Here is a 20156-nt window from a genome sequence, read left to right as displayed (position 1 = left end):
TTGAAGTGGAGTTATTTACATTCTCTACAGAGCCATTATGAATACTTCCAAGTTCAAGGGAACTCTCTTAAGTTTGATAACAATTATTGATTATAAAACTCGTTTTCACTTGGGAAATCCCACTGAATCACAGCCTGTAAAAGCTGGATGCTACCTGAAGATATCATATTGTCTATCTCTATAACTTTACCAAAGAGAAAACTGAGCACTAGGGTATAGGAATGACTTATCCATAGTCATCTAATGAATCAATTCCTGAGATAAAATCAGGATGTATTTCTTATAGCGTAGAGCTCTATCTCTTACCATTGTCTGCTATATCATTATTCCATTGTATTTAAGTATTATTTTCATTTGTTTGGTGGGCCTAGTTTGTTTGTTTGTTTTCTGCTAGATTGGAAGTTCCTTAAAGGCAGCACCCATTTTTTGTATAACTCATAGCCCTAATATTGTGCTTGGTGCTTATTAAGCACCTAATCAGTATTAATAGATGTTGGTAAAAAACAAATTGTTCCATCAAACAGATGTCAACTTGGGGCTGTTTCCTTGTGGGCATCATGGTTATAACTGTATGGAAAATGGCATCTAGTGGTTGGTTTGTGTATTACAGTTGCCATTTTTTTCCTTGAACTTAGCACTGGAGCCATTATCGTAACCTAGGTGGAATAAATAGAATATAAATTAAATTTTCAAGTTGAATTCAAACAGATTTTTCTGTAGATACCAAATGTTTTACATAGTGAGCTCTCTAAAGTATAACTACATGTAAAGTAATAAAGAAGTGCAAAAAGATGAAATTACTAATTTTTAGAAAAACTTTGTGTAAAATCACTTCAAAACTGACATGTATGAGTAAAGTGTTATTGTTTGTTTGTAAATTATATTAGGTATTGGAGGATATTGTTGGATACTGAAAAGTCAGAAATACATTTATAAACACAGGTTACATAGTATCTTCTCCATATTGATCAATCCAATTAGGCTGTTTCTTTGCATTATTTTCAGGAACTTAATTTGTATTTTAAAAAGGTGGAACTCCTTTAAAAACTTTTTTATGGTAATACAGTTGATTTACAATATTATATAAGTTTCAGATATACAACCTAGTGATCCACAATTTTTAAAGATTTTACTCCATTTATGGTTATTATAAAATTTTGGCTATATTCCCTCTGCTGTACAATATATCCTTGTAGCTTAGTTATTTTATATTTAGTAGCTTGTACCTCTTAATCCCTTGTCTCTATCTTGCCCCTCACCTCTTCTCTCTCTCCACTGGTAGCTACTAATTTGTTTTCTGTATCTGTGGGTCTGTTTCTTTTTCTGTTATATTCACTAGTTTGTGTTACTTTTTAGGATCCACATATAAGTGGTAACATATAGTACTATATATATATAATGTCTAGTACTATATATATATATTATAAGATACAGATAATATACAATACTTACATTAAAAAAAACTTAATGAAAGATGAAAATGGAATGTTACACCACCTTTTACTTACAAAACCAAAACACTATGGAAATATGTATAAAATGCAGATATACACTTCAAAGTGAAATTTTAATTGTTCTTAGATTTACAGTCATTTTATATTATCGCTGTCCTTTACTCCTCCATTAATGCATGTAATTGAGCGTTGATAACATGCACAAACTAATTCCGTGATTATAACCATTCTCGTGCATCAGTATCTTCTAAAATTTGTAAGTTTTACTTTGGAATCTAGAATGCATGTTTGTACAAAACACTATTATATACCTTAAATTAACCTCTGTTCCTGATACACTATAATGTAATTTTTGTGTATGGGATTATCCTTCCCATTAGAGAGTAATGATGTACCGTCTTTGTATCTCTACATGCAACTAACATAACCAAATGGCTGGCACATAACAGGTGATCAGTAAGTATTTGTTGAATTAGTTATGTATGTTGGAATGAGTCTTGCCTTATTCATTTTTAGCACCTAACAGGTTTTCTGGCCTCTAGTAATACTCACTTCATGTTTGATGAGTAAGTCTGAAGAGTCTGTTTAGAGCTTCCAGGTTGGTGAAGCAGAATGCCTCCATGTGCCACTGTGCTGGGCTCCAAACTCCAAGAGGACTGAAGTTTCTTTGTTGTTGACCTCACCCTATGAATCTCTTCATCTGGCTGTTGGTTCCTGTGCTGTAATATCCTCAGTAATAAACCACTCATCTGCTTTCCAAGACTCATCATAACAGGCTACAGGAGAGAATGGGAAAGGAATTTTCTACTTCTCCAAGCAAAGATGTGAAGAAGCCAGAAGTTGTCTTGGTCATAAGGGAGGATTGACTTACCATAGGCTGCTATCTGTGCCATAGTTGGAATCTGAATCTTGAACTTTCTGAGGAGAGCATCTGAGCTTTAGAGTTCCTATCAGCCATGTGGCTGAGAGGGTCTTAGTGCTCTGGCCGGGTGTCAGGCCTGAGCCTCCGAGGTGGAAGGGCCAAGTCCAGGACATTAGACTGCCAGAGCCCTCCAGGCCCCACATAATATCAATCGGCAAGAGCTCTCCCAGAGATCCGTGTCTCAAGGCTAAGACCCAGCTCCACTCAACGACCAGAAAGCTACAGTGCTGGACACCCCATGCAAAACAACTAGCAAGACAGGAAAACAACCCCACCCATTAGCAGAGAGGCTGCCTAAAATCATACTAAGTTCACAGACACACCAAACACACTACTGGCTGCAGTCCTGACCACCAGAAAGCCAAGACCAGCCTCATCCACCAGAACAAAGGCAGCAGTCCCCTCCACCAGGAAGCCTACACAACCCACTGAACCAACCTCAGCAACTGGGGGCAGACACCAAATACAATGGGAACTACGAACCTGCATCCTGCAAAAAGGAAACCCCAAACACAGTAAGTTAAGCAAAATAAGAAGACAGAGAAATACTCAGCAGATGAAGGAGCAAGATAAAAACCCACCAGACCAAACAAATGAAGAAGAAATAGGCAGTCTACCTGAAAAAGAATTCAGAGTAATGATAGTAAAGATGATCCAAAATCTTGGAAATAGAATGGAGAAAATACAAGAAACATTTAACAAGGACCTAGAAGAACTAAAGAGCAAACAAACAATGATGAACAACACAATAAATGAAACTAAAAATTATCTAGAAGTAATCAATAGCAGAATAACTGAGGCAGAAGATAAGTGACCTGGAATATAAATAGTGGAAATAACTACTGCAGAGCAGAATAAAGAAAAAAGAATGAAAAAAATTGAGGATGGTTTCAGGGACCTCTGGGACAACATTAAATGCACCAACACTTGAATTATAGGGGTCCCAGAAGAAGAAGAGAAAAAGAAAGGGACTGAGAAAATATTTGAAGAGATTATAGTTGAGAACTTCCCTAACATGGGAAAGGAAATAGTCAAGTCCAGGAAGTGCAGAGAGTCCCATACAAGATAAATCCATGGAGAAACACACCAAGACACATATTAATCAAACTATCAAAAATTAAATACAAAGAAAAAATATTAAAAGCAGCGAGGGAAAAACAACATATAACATACAAGTAATCACCATGAGATTAACATCCGATCTTTCAACAGAAACTGTACAAGCCAGAAAGGAGTGGCAGAACATATTTAAAGTGTTGAAGGAGAAGAACCTACAACTGAGATTACTCTACCCAGCAAGGATTTCCTTCAGATTTGACAGAGAAATTAAAACCTTGACAAACAAGCAAATGCTAAGAGAATTCAGCACCACCAAATCAGCTTTACAACAAATGCTAAAGGAACATCTCTAGGCAGGAAAAACAAGAGAAGGAAAAGACCTACAATAACAAACCCAAAACAATTAAGAAAAGGTAATAGGAACATACATATCGATAATTACCTTAAATGTAAATGGATTAAATGCTCCAACTGAAAGACATAGACGGGCTGAATAGATACAAAAACAAGACCCGTATATATGCTGTCTACAAGAGCCCCACTTCAGACCTAAGGACACATACAGACTGAAAGTGAGGGGATGGAAAAAGATATTCCATGCAAATGGAAATCAAAAGAAAGCTGGAGTAGCAATTCTCATATCAGACAAAATAGACTTTAAAATAAAGACAATTACAAGAGACAAAGAAGGCCACTACATAAAGATCAAGGGATCAATCCAAGAAGAAGATATAACAGTTGTAAATATTTATGCACCCAATATAGGAGCACCTCAATACAGAAGGCAAATGCTAACAGCCATAAAAGGGGAAATTGACAGTAAGACAGTCATAGTAAGGGACTTTAACACTCCACTATCACCAGTGGACAGATCAATCAAAATGAAAATAAATAAGGAAACACAAGCTTTAAATGATACATTAAAAAAGATGGACTTAATTGATATTTATAGGACATTTCATCCAAAAATAACAGCATACACTTTCTTCTCAAGTGCTCATGGAACATTCTTCAGGATAGATCATATCTTGCGTCACAAATCAAGCTTCAGTAAATTTAAGAAAACTGAAATCATATCAAGTATCCTTTCCAATCACAGCCCTATGAGACTAGATATCAATTACAGGAAAAAAACTATAAAAATTAAAAACACATGGAGGCTAAAGAATATGCTAGTAAATAACCAAGAGATCACTGAAGAAACCAAAGATGAAATCAAAAAATACCTAGAAACAAATGACAATGAAATCATGATGGCTGAAAACCTATGGGATGCAGCAAAAGAAGTTCTAAGAGGGAAGGTTATAGCAATACAATCCTACCTCAAGAAACAAGAAAAATCTCAAATAAGCAAACTAACCTTACACCTAAAGCAATTAGAGACAGAACAAAAATACCCCAGAGTTAGCAGAAGGAAAGAAAACAAAGATCAGGTCAGAAATAAATGAAAAGGAAATGAAGGAAACAATAGCAAAGATCAATGACACTAAAACCTGGTTCTTTGAGAAGATAAATAAAATTGATAAATCGTTAACCAGGCTCATCAAGGAAAAAAGAGAGAAGACTCAAATCCATAGAATTAGAAATGAAAAAGGAGAAGTAACAACTGACACTGCAGAAATACAAAGGATTATGAGAGATTACTATAAGGAATATATGCCAATAAAATGGACAACATGAAAGAAATGGACAAATTCTTAGAAAAGCACAACCTTCTGAGACTGAACTGGGAAGAAATAGAAAATATAAACCGACCAATCACAAGCACTGAAATTGAGACTGTGATTAAAAATCTCCCAACAAACCAAAACCCAGCACCAGATGGCTTCACAGGTGAATTCTGTCGAACATCTAGAGAAGAGCTAACACTTATCCTTATCAAACTCATTCAAAATATAGCAGAGGGAGGAACACTCTCAAACTCACTCTATGAGGCCACCATCACCCTGATACCAAAACTAGAAAAAGATGTCACAAAGAAAGAAAACTACAGGCCAATATCACTGATGAACATAGATGCAAAAATCCCCAACAAAATACTAGCAAACAGAATCCAGAAGCACATTAAATGTATCATCCACCATGATAAAGTGGGGTTTATTCCAGGAATGCAAGGATTCTTCAATATACAGCAATCAATCAATGTGATACACCATATCAACAAATTGAAGGAGAAAAACCGTTTGATCATCTCAATAGATGCAGGAAAATCTTTTGACAAAATTCAACAGCCATTTATGATAAAAACTCTCCAGAAAGTAGGCATAGATAGAACTTACCTGAACATAACAAAGGCCATATATGACAAACCCACAGCCAACATCATTCTCAGTGGTGAAAAACTGAAACCATTTCCACTAAGACCAGGAAAAAGACATGGTTTCCCACTCTCACCACTATTATTCAACATAGTTTTGAAAGTTTGAACCACAGCAGTATGAGCAGAAAAAGAAATAAAAGGGATCCAAACAGGAAAGAAGAAGTAAAACTGTCACTGTTTGCAGATGACATAATACTGTACACGGAGAATTCTACAGATGTTACCAGAAAACTACTAGAGCTGATCAATGAATTTGGTAAAGTTGCAGAATACAAAATTAATGCACAGAAATGTCTTTCATTCCTATACACTGAAGATGAAAAATCTGAAAGAGAAATTAAGGAAACACTCCCATTTACCATTGCAACAAAAAATATAAAATACCTTGGAATAATCCTATCTAAATAGACAAAAGACGTTTATTCAGAAAACTATAAGACACTGATAAAAGAAATTAAGGATGATATGAACAGATGGAGAGATATACCATGTTCTTGGATTGGAAGAATCAACATTGTGAAAATGACTGTACTACCCAAAGCAATCTACAGATTCAATGTGATCCTATCAAACTACCACTGGCATTTTTCACAGAACTAGAACAAAAAATTTCACCATTTGTATGGAAATACAAAAGACCCTGAATAGCCAAAGCAATCTTGAGAAAGAAAAACAGGACTGGAAGAGTCAGGCTCCCTGACTTCAGACTGTATACGACAAAGCTACAGTAATCAAGACAGTATGATACTGGCCCAAAAACAGAAATATAGATCAATGGAACAGGATACAAAGCCCAGAGATAAACCCACACACATATGGTCGCCTTATTTTTGGTAAAGGAAGCAAGATAATAAAACGGAGAAAAGATAGCCTCTTCAATAAGTGGTGCTGGGAAAACAGGACAGCTACATGTAAAAGAATAAAATTAGAACACTCCGTAACACCATACACAAAAATAAACTCAAAATGGATTAAAGACAAAAATGTAAGGCCAGACAGTATAAAACTATTAGAGGAAAACATAGGCAGAACACTCTGTGACATAAATCACAACAAGATCCTTTTTGACCCACCTCCTAGAGTAATGGAAATAAAAACAAAAGTGAACAAATGGGACCTAATGAAACTTCAAAGCTTTTGCACAGCAAAGGAAACCATAAAAAAGACGAAAAGACAACACTCAGAATTGGAGAAAATGTTTGCAAACGAAACAACTGTCAAAGGATTAATCTCCAAATACACAAGCAGCTCATTATCAAAAAAACAAACAACCCAATTAAAAATGGGCAGAAGACCTAAATAGACATTTCTGCAAAGGAGGTATATAGATTGCCAACAAACAAATGAAAGGATGCTCGACATCAGTAATCATTAGAGAAATGCAAATCAAAGCTACAATGAGATATCACCTCGCACCGGTCATAATGGCCATCATCAAAAAATCTACAAACAATAAATGCTGGAGAGGGTGTGGAGAAAAGGGAACCCTCTTGCACTGTTGGTGGAAATGTAAATTGATACAGCCACTATGGAGAACAGTGTGGAGGTTCCTTAAAAAACTAAAAATAGAACTTCCAAACAACCCAGCAATCCCACTACTAGGCATATACCATGAGAAAACCATATTCAAAAAGGGTCATGTACGCAAGCGGGAAGAGATATGGGAATATATGTATATGTATAACTGAGTCTCTTTGTTGTAAAGCAGAAACTAACACACCATTGTAAAGCATTTATACTCCAATAAAGATGTTAAAAAAAAGTGTCATGTACCACAATGTTCATTGCAGCTCTATTTACAATAGCCAGGACATGGAAGCAACCTAAGTGTCCATCGAGAGATGAATTGATAAAGAAGATGTGGCACTTATATACCATGGAATATTTCTCAGCCATATAAAGAAACAAAATTGAGTTATTTGTAGTGAGCTGCATGGACCTAGAGACTGTCATACAGAGTGAAGTAAGTCAGAAAGAGAAAAACAAATACCGTATGCTAACACATATATATGGAATCTAAAAAAAAAAAAGTTTCTGAAGAACCTAGGGGTAGGACAGGAATTAAAACGCAGACATAGAGAATGGACTTGAGGACACCGGGGGGGTGAAGGGTAAGCTAGCACAAAATATGAGAGTGGCATGGACATATATACACTACCAAATGTAATATAGATAGCTGGTGGGAAACAGCTGCATGGCACAGGGAGGTCAGCTTGGTGCTGTGTGACCACCTAGAGGGGTGGGATAGGGAGGGTGGGAGGGAGCGAGATGCAAGAGGGAGGAGATATGGTGATATAGGTATATGTATAGATGATTCACTTTGTTATAAAGCAGAAACTACACACCATTGTAAAACAATTATACTCCAATAAAGATGTTAAAAAAATAAAAATAAGTCTATTTAACTCTTAATGTAGTTGGCATATAGTACTAATAGCAGAGTGTATAACCTAATAACGTATGTATAATAAATAGTGACTATATAACAGTTTCAATTAGAAATGTCAAGTTCACATCTTTTATTGGAACAGTCTTTTGCAATGTGCGTGAGAGATTTCCCCCAACATCAAGCCATTGTAGTTTGCTGTTATAATCAGGAAAAGTAGTTTCAGCATGAGGGTGACTTCTAGTTGCAGCTGAGGGGGTTAGGATTTCTAACCAGAAGGACAAGGTTAGTAGTTTGTTAAGGATTGAGAAAGGTACTCTGGTAGTGATTGGAGTAAAGGAAAGCACGGAATGTTGGCAAGGAGGCTAAGGTACATTTTAATTCATAGCCTCCTATGGCTGAACATTGGTAAACATTATTTGGCATTTACATCACATAAAAATTTCTCTTATTTGATGAGAAGCATAACCCCTTATTGTACATAAATGCTGAGCTATCTACATATGTTAAACTAATTGCTATTTGTTTTTCTAAACAGTTCAGCTTCATGGCAGAGTAAAGGATAGTTCTGGATGGCAGACATCATCTATTGTCTTCTTGTCCTACAGGTTCTTATTTTGGAGGAGTATATTTTTCTGGCTCTAGTACCTCAGTTCCTCATATGAGTGAATGAAGTTGTTACGAGTGGCTATTTAGGACACCTAGGCTGTGGGAACAACTTTTGTGGTAAAGCTTGGAGCTCTTAGAGACTGAGCTACTAGTGATGAAATAGTGGAAGCAAAGAAAAGAAAGGTGGTAAAAGACAGTATGTATTTCATGCTCATGAATGCAGAAAAGCAAGGGACTTTAAGTTGCAGGCATCTTTGGCTAGTTGCCAAGGTCTTTGCTAATATAGATTGAGAGGTAATTTCTTACAAGTGATGTTAGGAGAGAAAATGAGTTCCTTAGAGCTGAAAACCATATTACAGGGAAGTTGTATGGATTTTGTTTTCATTTTTAAAAAAACATTTTTCACTTTAAAGTTATAAGTATTTGCTCATTTTGAAAAGTTCAAACAGAAATGTATACAATAGAAGATGAAAGATTCCCCAGAGGTAACCATTGTTTGCAATTTTGTATATATCCTTTCAGATGTTTTTCTGGTAGTTGTTTTACAAGTTTGGATTGTTGAATTCATTTGAGCTATAAGTCAGAGTCTGGTTTTCAGGTTCATATTTAATGATTTTCCTCCCTTTTTCTCTTCCTTATAGGCTTGCTATGGGTGTTCTCCAGGATCAAAGTGTGACTGTAGTGGTATAAAAGGAGAAAAGGTAAGATATGAGATGAGCCTTAAAAAACTTGGAAAACCAATAAAATCGTGATTTTAATATATATTTTTTAAAAAACAGGGCTTGTACCTCAGCATCTAATTAAATAAAATGAATTTTACTCTACTGCTTATTTTAGATTGCTTTAAGGATTAGGCTATATCTCAGAGATCAGCAAACATTTTCTGTAAAAATCCATATGGTAAATAATTTAGCCTTTGTGAGGCACATAAGGTCTCTGTCACATATTTTTCTCCCCTTTTAAAAGTAGCCCTTTAATAGTGTAAAAAAATTATTGGCTCTTGTACTATACAAGACAGGAATCTGACTGAATTTGGCCTGAGAGCTGTAGTCTGCCAACCTCTGATGAATCTTGTTGCAGTCAATGACTTAATAGGCAAATGAATGCAAAACTCTTAAGGAACCAAACATTTATCAGGCTACTAATCTGTGCTAGTTACCATACAATTTCATGTGTTTCATGTATTTTTATCTAATCCATTTAAGTTAACGATTGGTCTATCTCTGTTTTCATCTCACTTTTCCCACAGCAGCATCCCTATTATATAGATATGATGATTACAAAGTAAGTATTGGTCATGATTAAACAGCATAATCCTAGCCACTCTGAATCAGTGCCTGACATTGAAAACAGAAGATTAAAAAGGGATAGTGAATTGTGGCCAAAAAGGAATTATACTAGGAGGAAGGTGATCGTACCCTATTCTTCACTCTTTGGGGCTCAGTGAATATTTTTGAATGAATTATTGAATATTACTAATGATATATGAAAAAGTTTGGGATAATATCTCAAGAGCATATTCCATTTAGGCATATAGAAGGTACACTAGCATACTAAAGGTGTTTAAAAGTCCTGGAGTAAAGAAACCTATTTGTTTGTTTTGCAGTGCTGTATTTCCAAGCTCTATTTAACCATTTAACCCACTTTCCTTCCTTCTAACGGAACACCTATTAATAATAATTGAAGAATGTTATACAGAACCCTTATTTGAATAACACTAGCTTGAGGGGAATAGTTTTATAGTAAAGTTACTTTCTGTAGCAGTAAAAAGACCAAGAGGGATTCATTTCTGATATTAGCAGGATGACTTTTATCAGATTAACTTTCCTTAAGATAAGAAGTAAACACTCTGGACAAAATATAACAACTATTTAATAGTACAGGAGAGTGGCCAAAATAGGAAGAAAGTAGAGAGGAGTCTACCTTTTAAAGAAGGGAAGTACAGTGGGCAAGTTTGTACTTATGTGCCTTTTCTCCTGGGTGGGCACTTCAATCTGCAGGGCAAAGGATGGCAAGAACCCAGACAGAAAAACAAAGTCTCAGTGGCTTGAGAAGTCAAAGACAGAATTGAGGATGCCAGAATGGCTGGAAAATGATGGGAGATATGCTGGAATGGAGGGAGTCACAGAATGGAGAGACCAAAAATCTGCTTGTAAATGCAGCCCAAATACTTGGTTGGACCCCGGACTTTATATGTATAGGGGAGGATTCATGCAACCCAGAAAGAAGGAACAGCTGGAAGCCTGCAATAAGTGAACATAGACTTAACTGCTGTCCTTTGAAAGGAAAACAGAGTTGTAAGTGTTCAGCTGAGTTAGCTATTTCCTAAAACAAAAGTTCAATACTTTTTAGACAATTTATAAAAGAATCCAGTGTGTGTACATATTAAATACAATGTCCACTATGCAGTTAAAACTTACTAGACATGTGAAGTAACAAGTAAAAGCGACCCATGGTCAAGAAAAAGACCAATCAATGAAAACTAACTCTGAAATAACACAGATGTTAGAATTTTTAGACAAAGATTTAAAGCAGATAGGATAAATATATTTGTTGATTTAAAGGAAACTCTGCTAATAATGAGTGAACAGATAGAGAATCACAACAGAGCACATGAAATTGTGAAATAAAAAGGAGGGAAATCTAGATTTGAAAAGCAAAATATAAGAAAGAACAATTTACCAGGTGGGCTTTTAACAGCAGAATAAAGAACACTGAAGAAAGATGGACAGATAACTTGAGAAATACACATTACCTAAAACTAAGTACCTAAACGAAGCAAAATATGACTAGCCCTATATCTACTAAGGAAATTGAATTATCAGACTCTTCCCACACACACATAAAAATTCCAGTCCAGAAGTTTTCACTGATGAATTATGTGAAACATTTATGTAAGAGACAATATCAATCTTAGAAATAAATATCAAACTTAGAAAATGGAAGCATTAGGGCTGATGTCCAGCTAATTTTATGAAACAAATATGCCCTAATACCTAAACCAGACAAAGATAAAATTTTAAAAATCATTAAACTAGGGCTTCCCTGGTGGCGCAGTGGTTGAGAATCCGCCTGCCGATGCAGGGGACACGGGTTCGTGCCCTGGTCCGGGAAGATCCCACATGCCGCGGAGCGGCTGGGCCCGTGAGCCATGGCCGCTGAGCCTGCGCATCCGGAGCCTGTGCTTCGCAACGGGAGAGGCCACAACAGTGAGAGGCCCGCGTATCGCAAAAAAAAAAAAAAAAAAAAAAAAAAAAAAAATCATTAAACTATAGCTCATTAACATAGATGCAGAAATGAAGAACAGAATTTTAGCAAATCAGATCCAATGGCATATAAAGTGGATAATTTGTTCTTACCAAGTGGGGTTTATGCAAGGAATGCATGGTTGGTTTAACATTTGAAAACCAAAATTATAATTCACCATATTAAAAGACTAAATATAAATTTTAAACATAAATAAGCCCACCATGTAACTATCTCAGCAGATACAAAGAAAGCATTTACCAAAATCCATCATGGATTTTTTTTTTCTTTAAGGCAAGGCTTTACTGGGACCCCTGCTGCAGCAGGGCTAGGGGTGCATCCAGGGATCGGGCCAGAGGGGAGGCTTAGGTGTTTTGCCCACCCCTCTGGTGGTGGTGTGTGCAGGGGGCATGCTCAGTACCCTGCTTTTGCTCCTGACACCCTGCTTTTGCTCCAGGCTCTTCAAAAGTGGCAGATGGGATTTTTGATCTTTGTATATTTTTGGGTCCAGAATTTGTCCCCACTGCATATGCATGCAGTTATTTTTAGTCCCATATAGTTTTGTTGTGTTTTGTTGCTTGAGGAGAGGTGTGTGCAGGTGCAAGCATTGCAGCACTGCAGCAAAGGGTCCCAGGTCCCAGCCTGTTTCTTTTGTTCTTTTTTTTTTTAACATCTTTATTGGAGTATAATTGCTTTACAATGGTGTGTTAGTTTCTGCTTTATAACAAAGTGAATCAGTTATACATATACATATGTCCCCATATCTCTTCCCTCTTGCGTCTCCCTCCCTCCCAGCCTCCCTATCCCACCTCTCTAGGTGGTCACAAAGCACTGAGCTGATCTCCCTGTGCTATGTGGCTGCTTCCCACTAGCTATTGGTTTTACATTTGGTAGTGTATATATGTCCATGCCACTCTCTCACTTTGTCACAGCTTACCCATCCCCCTCCCCATATCCTGAAGTCCATTCTCTAGTAGGTCTGTGTCTTTATTCCCATTTTACCCCTAGGTTCTTCATGACATTTTTTTTTCTTAGATTCCATATATGTGTGTTAGCATACGGTATTTGTTTTTCTCTTTCTGACTTACTTCACTCTGTATGACAGTCTCTAGGTCCATCCACCTCACTACAAATAACTCAATTTAGTTTCTTTTTATGACTGAGTAATATCCCATTGTATGCATGTGCCACATCTTCTTTATCCATTCATCTGTTGATGGACACTTAGGTTGCTTCCATGTCCTGGCTATTGTAAATAGAGCTGCAATGAACATTTTGGTACATGACTCTTTTTGAATTATGGTTTTCTCAGGGTATATGCCCAGTAGTGGGATTGCTGGGTCATATGGTAATTCTGTTTTTAGTTTTTTATGGAACTGCCATACTGTTCTCCATAGTGGCTGTATCAATTTGTATTCCCACCAACAGAGCAAGAGTGTTCCCTTTTCTCCACACCCTCTCCAGCATTTATTGTTTCTAGATTTTTTTGATGATGGCCATTCTGACCGTTGTGAGGTGATATCTCATTGTAGTTTTGATTTGCATTTCTCTAATGATTACTGATGTTGAGCATTCTTTCATGTGTTTATTGGCAATCTGTATATCTTCTTTGGAGAAATGTCTATTTAGGTCTTCTGCCCATTTTTGGATTGAGTTGTTTGTTTTTTTGTTATTGAACTGCATGAGCTGCTTGTAAATTTTGGAGATTAATCCTTTGTCAGTTGCTTCATTGGCAAATATTTTCTCCCATTCTGAGGGTTGTCTTTTGGTATTGTTTATGGTTTCGTTTGCTGTGCAAAAGCTTTTAAGTTTCATTAGGTCCCATTTGTTCACTTTTTTTTTTTTTTTCCATTTCTCTAGGAGGTGGGTCAAAAAGGATCTTGCTGTGATTTATGTCATAGAGTGTTCTGCCTATATTTTCTTCTAAGAGTTTTATAGTGTCTGGGCTTACATTTAGGTCTTTAATCCATTTTGAGTTTATTTTTGTGCATGGTGTTAGGGAGTGTTCTAATTTCATACTTTTACATGTACCTGTGCAGTTTTCCAAGCACCACTTATTGAAGAGACTGTCTTTTCTCCATTGTGTATCCTTTATCAAATATAAGGTGTCCATAGGTGTGTGGGTTTATCTCTGGGCCAGCCTGTTTCTGATAAAAACTCTCAGCTAACTAGAAATAATAAAACTGATTTCCTCAGTCTTAAGGAGCATCTACCAAACCCCTGTAGCTAAAATTATATTCAGTGGAGAAAGACTACATTCCTTCCTCCTAAGTTCAGTAACATGTCTGCTCTCACCATTTCTATTCAACATTGCCAGTGCAGTAACACAAGAAAAAGAAAAGAAAAAGCATACAGACTAGAAAGGACGAGTAAAGCTGCCTCTTTTTTTGTGGATGAACAATACTAAAATACTCCTAAATCTTGTGAGTGTAGAAAGATCACAGGATAAACATAACCAATAAGATAAGATCAATAAACAAGAATCAGTTATATGTATATATTTTTACAATGAAAATTAGGAAATTGGAGTTATAAAAATGCCTTTTGCAAGAGCATCAAAAATTTAAAATACATAGGAGCAAGTCAGTCAAAAATGTGCAAGTCCAGTGCACTGAAAACTACAGAAATATTGTTGAGAGCAGTAAAAGAACGCCTGAATTAATGTAGATATATATCATGTTCAGGGATTCAAATACTCAATATTACTAAGATGCCAATTCTCTCCAAATTTTTCTACAGATTCAATAAACATTCTTGCTTTTCTTGTAGAAATTAACAAGCTGATTCTAAAATTCAGATAGAAATGCTATTACAGCTCTTTAAAAGAATGAAGCTAGAGTATTTATATTACACAATTCCAAGACTTAGTAGAAAACTAGAGTAAATGATAGTGTGCTAGTAGTTAAAGGATAGACATATAGATAAATGGAACAGAATAGAGTTCATAACTAGACTCATAGGTGCATGATGAATTGATTTTTTTTACAAAAGTGCAAAGGCAATTCAGTGGAGAAAAGATAGTCTTTTCAACAAATAGTACTGGAAGAATTGGATATGCATATGCACAGAAATGAACTTTGACTCATTACTTGCACTGTTTACAGAAATTAACTCAAAATGGATCATAGACCTAAATATAAAACCTGAATCTATAAAACCTAAATTTACAAATCTTTTAGAAGAAAACAGGAGAAAATCCTTGTGACCTTGGGTTAGGTATCAATAGATATTGCTTAGATATGACACCAATAAACATGATCCATAAAAGAAAAGGCTGATAAATTGTATTTCATCAAAATTAAGAACTTATTCTTTTCTGAAGATATTGTTAAGAGAATGAAAAGGTAACCTACAGTTTAGGGAAAAATGTTTATGAATCACATATCTGATAAGAATCTTGAAACCAGAATATATAAAGAAATCTTAAAACAAAATAATAAACATCCCCAAATAAAATTAAATTAGAAACAAATTGGAAAAAGGTTTTAAGACACTTCCCAAAAGAAGATATAGAGATGGCAAATAAACATCTGAAAAGATACTCAGCATTATTAATTAGGAAAATGCATAATAAAACCATAATGAGATACTACTATAAACCTATTAGAATGTATAAATATTAAAGCATAACCATACCAAATATAGACAAGGGTGGGGAGCAACTGGAACTATCATAGATTGTTGGTGCAAATCTAGAATCATGCAAACACTGTGGAAAATAGTTCGGTGGTTTCTTAAAAAGGTAAACATAAACCTGTCATATGACCCTCTCTGTTCCTAGGCATTTACCCATGAGAAATGAAAGCATATGTCTATACCATACTTGTACGTGATGTCATGATAGCTCTATTTGTAATAGCCAGAAACAGGAATCAACTCAACTGCTTTTTAACAGGTGGATGAATCAACAAATTGTAGTACAGCTGATCCTTGAACAACATAGATTTAAACTGCATGGATCTACTTGTATGGAGATTTTTTTCAATAAATACCTAGTACAGTACTGTACAGTCTGCAGTTGGTTGAATCCACAGATGCAGAACTGCAGATTTGGAGTGCGGACTGTAACATTATACTCAGATTTTTAACTGTACACGTGTTGGTGTTCCTGACCCCCCCATGTTGTTCAAGGGTCAAATATATATTTATACAATGGAGTACTACTCAGTGATAAAAAGGAATAAACTATTGACACACCTCTAAATCTCAAGATAATTATGCTGAGTGAAAAGTTAGATAAAAAGAGTATATTCTGTGTAATCCCATTTATGTAAAATTCTAGAAAATGCAAATTAATCTATGGTGATAGAAAGCAAATCATTTATTGCCTGGGGTTATGGGTAGAGGTATGAGGAAGATATAAAGGGGGGTAAGCAAATTTAAAAAAATATTTATAATGTTTAGTATTCTTATTTTTTTAAAGACTTTATTTTTCTAGAGCAGTTTCAGGTTCACAGAAGAATTGAAAGAGATACAGATTTCCCATATGTGCCCTGCCCCCACACATACATACATGCACAGCCTCCCCAGCTATCAACATCCCCCACCAGAGTGGTACATTTGTTACAGCTGATGAACCTACATTGATATGTCATTATCATCCAAAGCATATAGTTTACCTCAGAGTTTACTCTTGGTGTTATACCTTCTGTGGGTTTGGACAAATATATAATGACATGTATCCATCATTATATTATCATACAGAGTATTTTCAATGCCCTAAGAAAACTCTGTGCTCCACCTATTCATCTCCTCCACTTGTACCCCTTGGCAACCACTGATCTTTTTACTGTCTGTATAATTTTGTCTTTTCCAGAATGTCATATAGTTAGAACCACATGGTATGCAGACTTTTCAGATTAGCTTCTTTCACTTAGTAATATGCATTTAAACTTCCTTCTTGTCTTTTCATGGCTTGATAGCTTGTTTCTCTCTAGACTGAATAATATTCCATTGTCTGGATGCACCACACTTTATTCACCTACTGAAAGACATCTTGGTTGCTTCCAAGTTTGGCAATTATGAATAAAGATGCTATAAACATCTGCATGCAGGTTTTTGTGTGGACATAAATTTTCAACTCCTTTGGGTAAATACCAAGGAATGTGATTTCTGGATCATATGTTAAGATTATGTTTAGTTTTGTAGGAAACTGCCAAAGTGTCTTCCAAAGTGACTGTACCATTTTGCATTCCACCAGCAGTGAATGAGAGTTCCTGTTGCTCCACATCCTTTTCAGCATTTGGTATTGTCAGTGTCCTGGATTTTTGCCATTTTAATGGGTGTGTAGGGGTATTTTTAAATTTGCATTTCCCTGATGACATATGATGTGGAGCATTTTTTCATATGCTTGTTTGCCATCTGTATATCTTTTTTGGTGAGGTGTCTGTTAAAGTCTTTGTTCCCATTCCTTTTTTTTTTTTCATTTTATTTATCTGTGGCTGTATTGGGTTTTCGTTGCTGCACACAGGCTTTCTCTAGTTGCGGCAAGTGGAGGCTACTCTTTGTTGCAGTGCACGGACTTCTCATTGCGGTGGCTTTTCTTGTTGCGAAGCACAGGCTCTAGGCACGTAGGCTTCAGTAGTTGCAGCACATAGGCTCAGTAGTTGTGGTTTGCGGGCTCTAGAGTGCAGGCTCAGTAGTTGTGGCACACGGGCTTAGTTGCTCCACGGCATGTGGGATCTTCCCAGACCAGGGATCAAACCCATGTCCCCTGCATTGGCAGGAGGATTCTTAACCTCTGTGCCACCAGGGAAGTCCTCTTTGGCCCATTCTTAAATCAGGTTATTAGTTTTCTTATTGTTGAGTTTTAAGGGTTCTTTGTCTATTTTGGATAACAGTCCTTTGTCAGATGTGTCTTTTGAAAATATTTTCTCCCAGTCTGTGACTTGTCTTCTCATGATCTTGATATTGTCTTTTGCAGAGCAGAAGTTTTTGATTTTCATGAAGCCCAGCTTATCAATTATTTCTTTTGTGGACTGTGCCTTTGTTGTGGTATCTAAAAATTCATCACCATACCCAAGGTCATCTAGGTTTTTTTCCCATGTTATTTTCTAGAAGTTGTATGGTTTTGTGTTTTACGTTTAGGTTTCTCATCCATTTTGAGTTAATTTTTGTGAAGGTGTAAGGTGTGTGTCTAGAATCTATTTTTATTTTTGGCTTGGAATGTCCAGTTGTTCTAACACCGTTTGTTAAAAAACAAGGAAATTTTTGTGAGTGATGGATATGTTCATTATTTTGATTGTCACATATGTGACAAAAATTTGCAAATTGTATACTTTAAATAAGTGAAATTTATAGTATGTTAATTTTACTTAAATAAAACTGCTTTTAAAAAATAAGTTTAACATGGTTATAATAAAGTATGTACATTCTGCCAAAAGACTGTGTCCAAGTGCATACTGCTAAAAACAAACAAAATTCACCAGATTCCTGATGAGAACCAGAAATTAATCAGTTGACAACCTGAAATTCATGTCACAGTCAAATATTATCTAAACAAAGTGTGCCCCTCTACCAGTTGCATCAGCATTTACTGAGAGCTTGTTAGAAATGCAGATTCTTAGGCTCCATAGCAGACCTACTAAATCTAACTCTGGGGGGTTGGGGCCAGGTAATCTTGTTTTAATAAGCTGTCCAAGTGGTTCTGATGCAAGCTAAAATTTGAGATGCTCTGACCTAGATTATCTCCATTTTGACAGTTACCAAAGATTCATATTCTTCTTCTAATTAAATCAAATATTTCTTTGTGCTATATAATTACAAAAACAAAATATAAATTACATAAAAAAGAAGACACAATTGCACATAATTTATATAATTATAAAACCATTATAATTGCATTACCTAATTAAATCATTGTTTCCATTTGTCCACTAAGGGTATTGCCTTGCCCATATGCTTGTATAATTTTTACATTTTTACAATATTATAATCCAAAATAATTTTAATTATAATTGTCATTGTAACAGTTTGTCCTAATTTTTATTTTTCCTATCAGAAATCCAATATTTTTCCTGTTAATTTTGTATCTGCCTTGAGAAACTATTCATTTTTTAAAAATTTAAATCTGAGATTTTATTTATTAAAGAAAATATGAATTTGATGGAATTCATTTAGAAAGCATAGAATTAAGAGGTTACAATACTTTTCTTCAAAACCTTCATTTTGTATGTGAAAGAAGAGAATTTAAGGATGTAAATATTTGTTGGGATTTCTGACTTTCTTGGTTGTGCTTTTGGTCCAAACTTATCATGTCAACAGCTAATCAATTTTCCTGAAATAAAGTCTGTTGCACTTGCCTCAGGTTTACCAGCTGTAGGTCACTTTTTTCTTCTAATTTTTACACTTCCTTTTAGTACAAATTCTATAGTGAACCAAGCCCCTACCAGTTTCACTGATGTAAATTCTGTTAACACATCCTCAATACTAGGAGTTTCAAGAAAAGTTTGTAATTCATGCCCACAAATCAGCCTGTCAGCTGAAGTTACTGTGTGACATGTGCCTTATTTTATGAGAAACTATTCTTAAAATATTTTTTATTCTCATGATTGTATAACTTTCTTATTGTGATTATAAAGTGCCCTTCCTGTAACACTGTAACATTTTTATGTGTACCTCTTACTCACAAACTACTTTCTACATCTAAGTAAATCAGTCTGTTATCCTTCTTTTTTTTTTTTTTTTTGCGGTATGCGGGCCTCTCACTGCTGTGGCCTCTCCCGCTGCGGAGCACAGGCTCCGGACGCACAGGCTCAGCGGCCATAGCTCACGGGCTTAGTTGCTCCGCGGCATGTGGGATCCTCCCGGACCAGGGCACGAACCCGCGTCCCCTGCATCGGCAGGCGGACTCCCAACCACTGCGCCACCAGGGAAGCCCTATCCTTCTTTTTAATATTAGTTCGTGGTATATAAGCTAACTTTATCACAAAAAAAGTCATCTTTTGTATAGTTTCTCCTAAAGCAACCTCTTATTTTTTTCTGAATTTTTGAGGAAAGCGTGTACCATAAATTTTATATAATCCATTAAGGAAGTTCATTCATTGAATGAATATTTTCTGAGTATTTTTGTCCTGTTGGGCACTAAGAATGCAATGATGAGGATAGCATAATTGATTCGATGAAGGAGTAATGGAGAGAGTGGAGTCAAGATTATTATAA

At 35.8% G+C, this 20156-nt stretch overlaps 1 protein-coding gene across 1 annotated transcript in view; it reads left to right on the top strand.

Annotated features, from left to right (window-relative positions):
* The window catches only part of COL4A5 (collagen type IV alpha 5 chain), a 245943-nt gene that overhangs the window by 99957 nt on the left and 125830 nt on the right, over nucleotides 1–20156 (top strand). The window contains exon 2 of the mRNA XM_059051327.2: nucleotides 9392–9451. Within this exon, the coding sequence (XP_058907310.1) occupies nucleotides 9392–9451 (60 nt within the window). The remainder of the gene's footprint in view (nucleotides 1–9391; nucleotides 9452–20156) is intronic.

The sequence above is a fragment of the Kogia breviceps genome, chromosome X, assembly GCF_026419965.1.
Source record: "Kogia breviceps isolate mKogBre1 chromosome X, mKogBre1 haplotype 1, whole genome shotgun sequence".
NCBI classification, from domain to species: domain Eukaryota; kingdom Metazoa; phylum Chordata; class Mammalia; order Artiodactyla; family Physeteridae; genus Kogia; species Kogia breviceps.
Note: the sequence above shows the minus strand (reverse complement) of the source record. Positions and strands in the feature narration are given on the sequence as shown.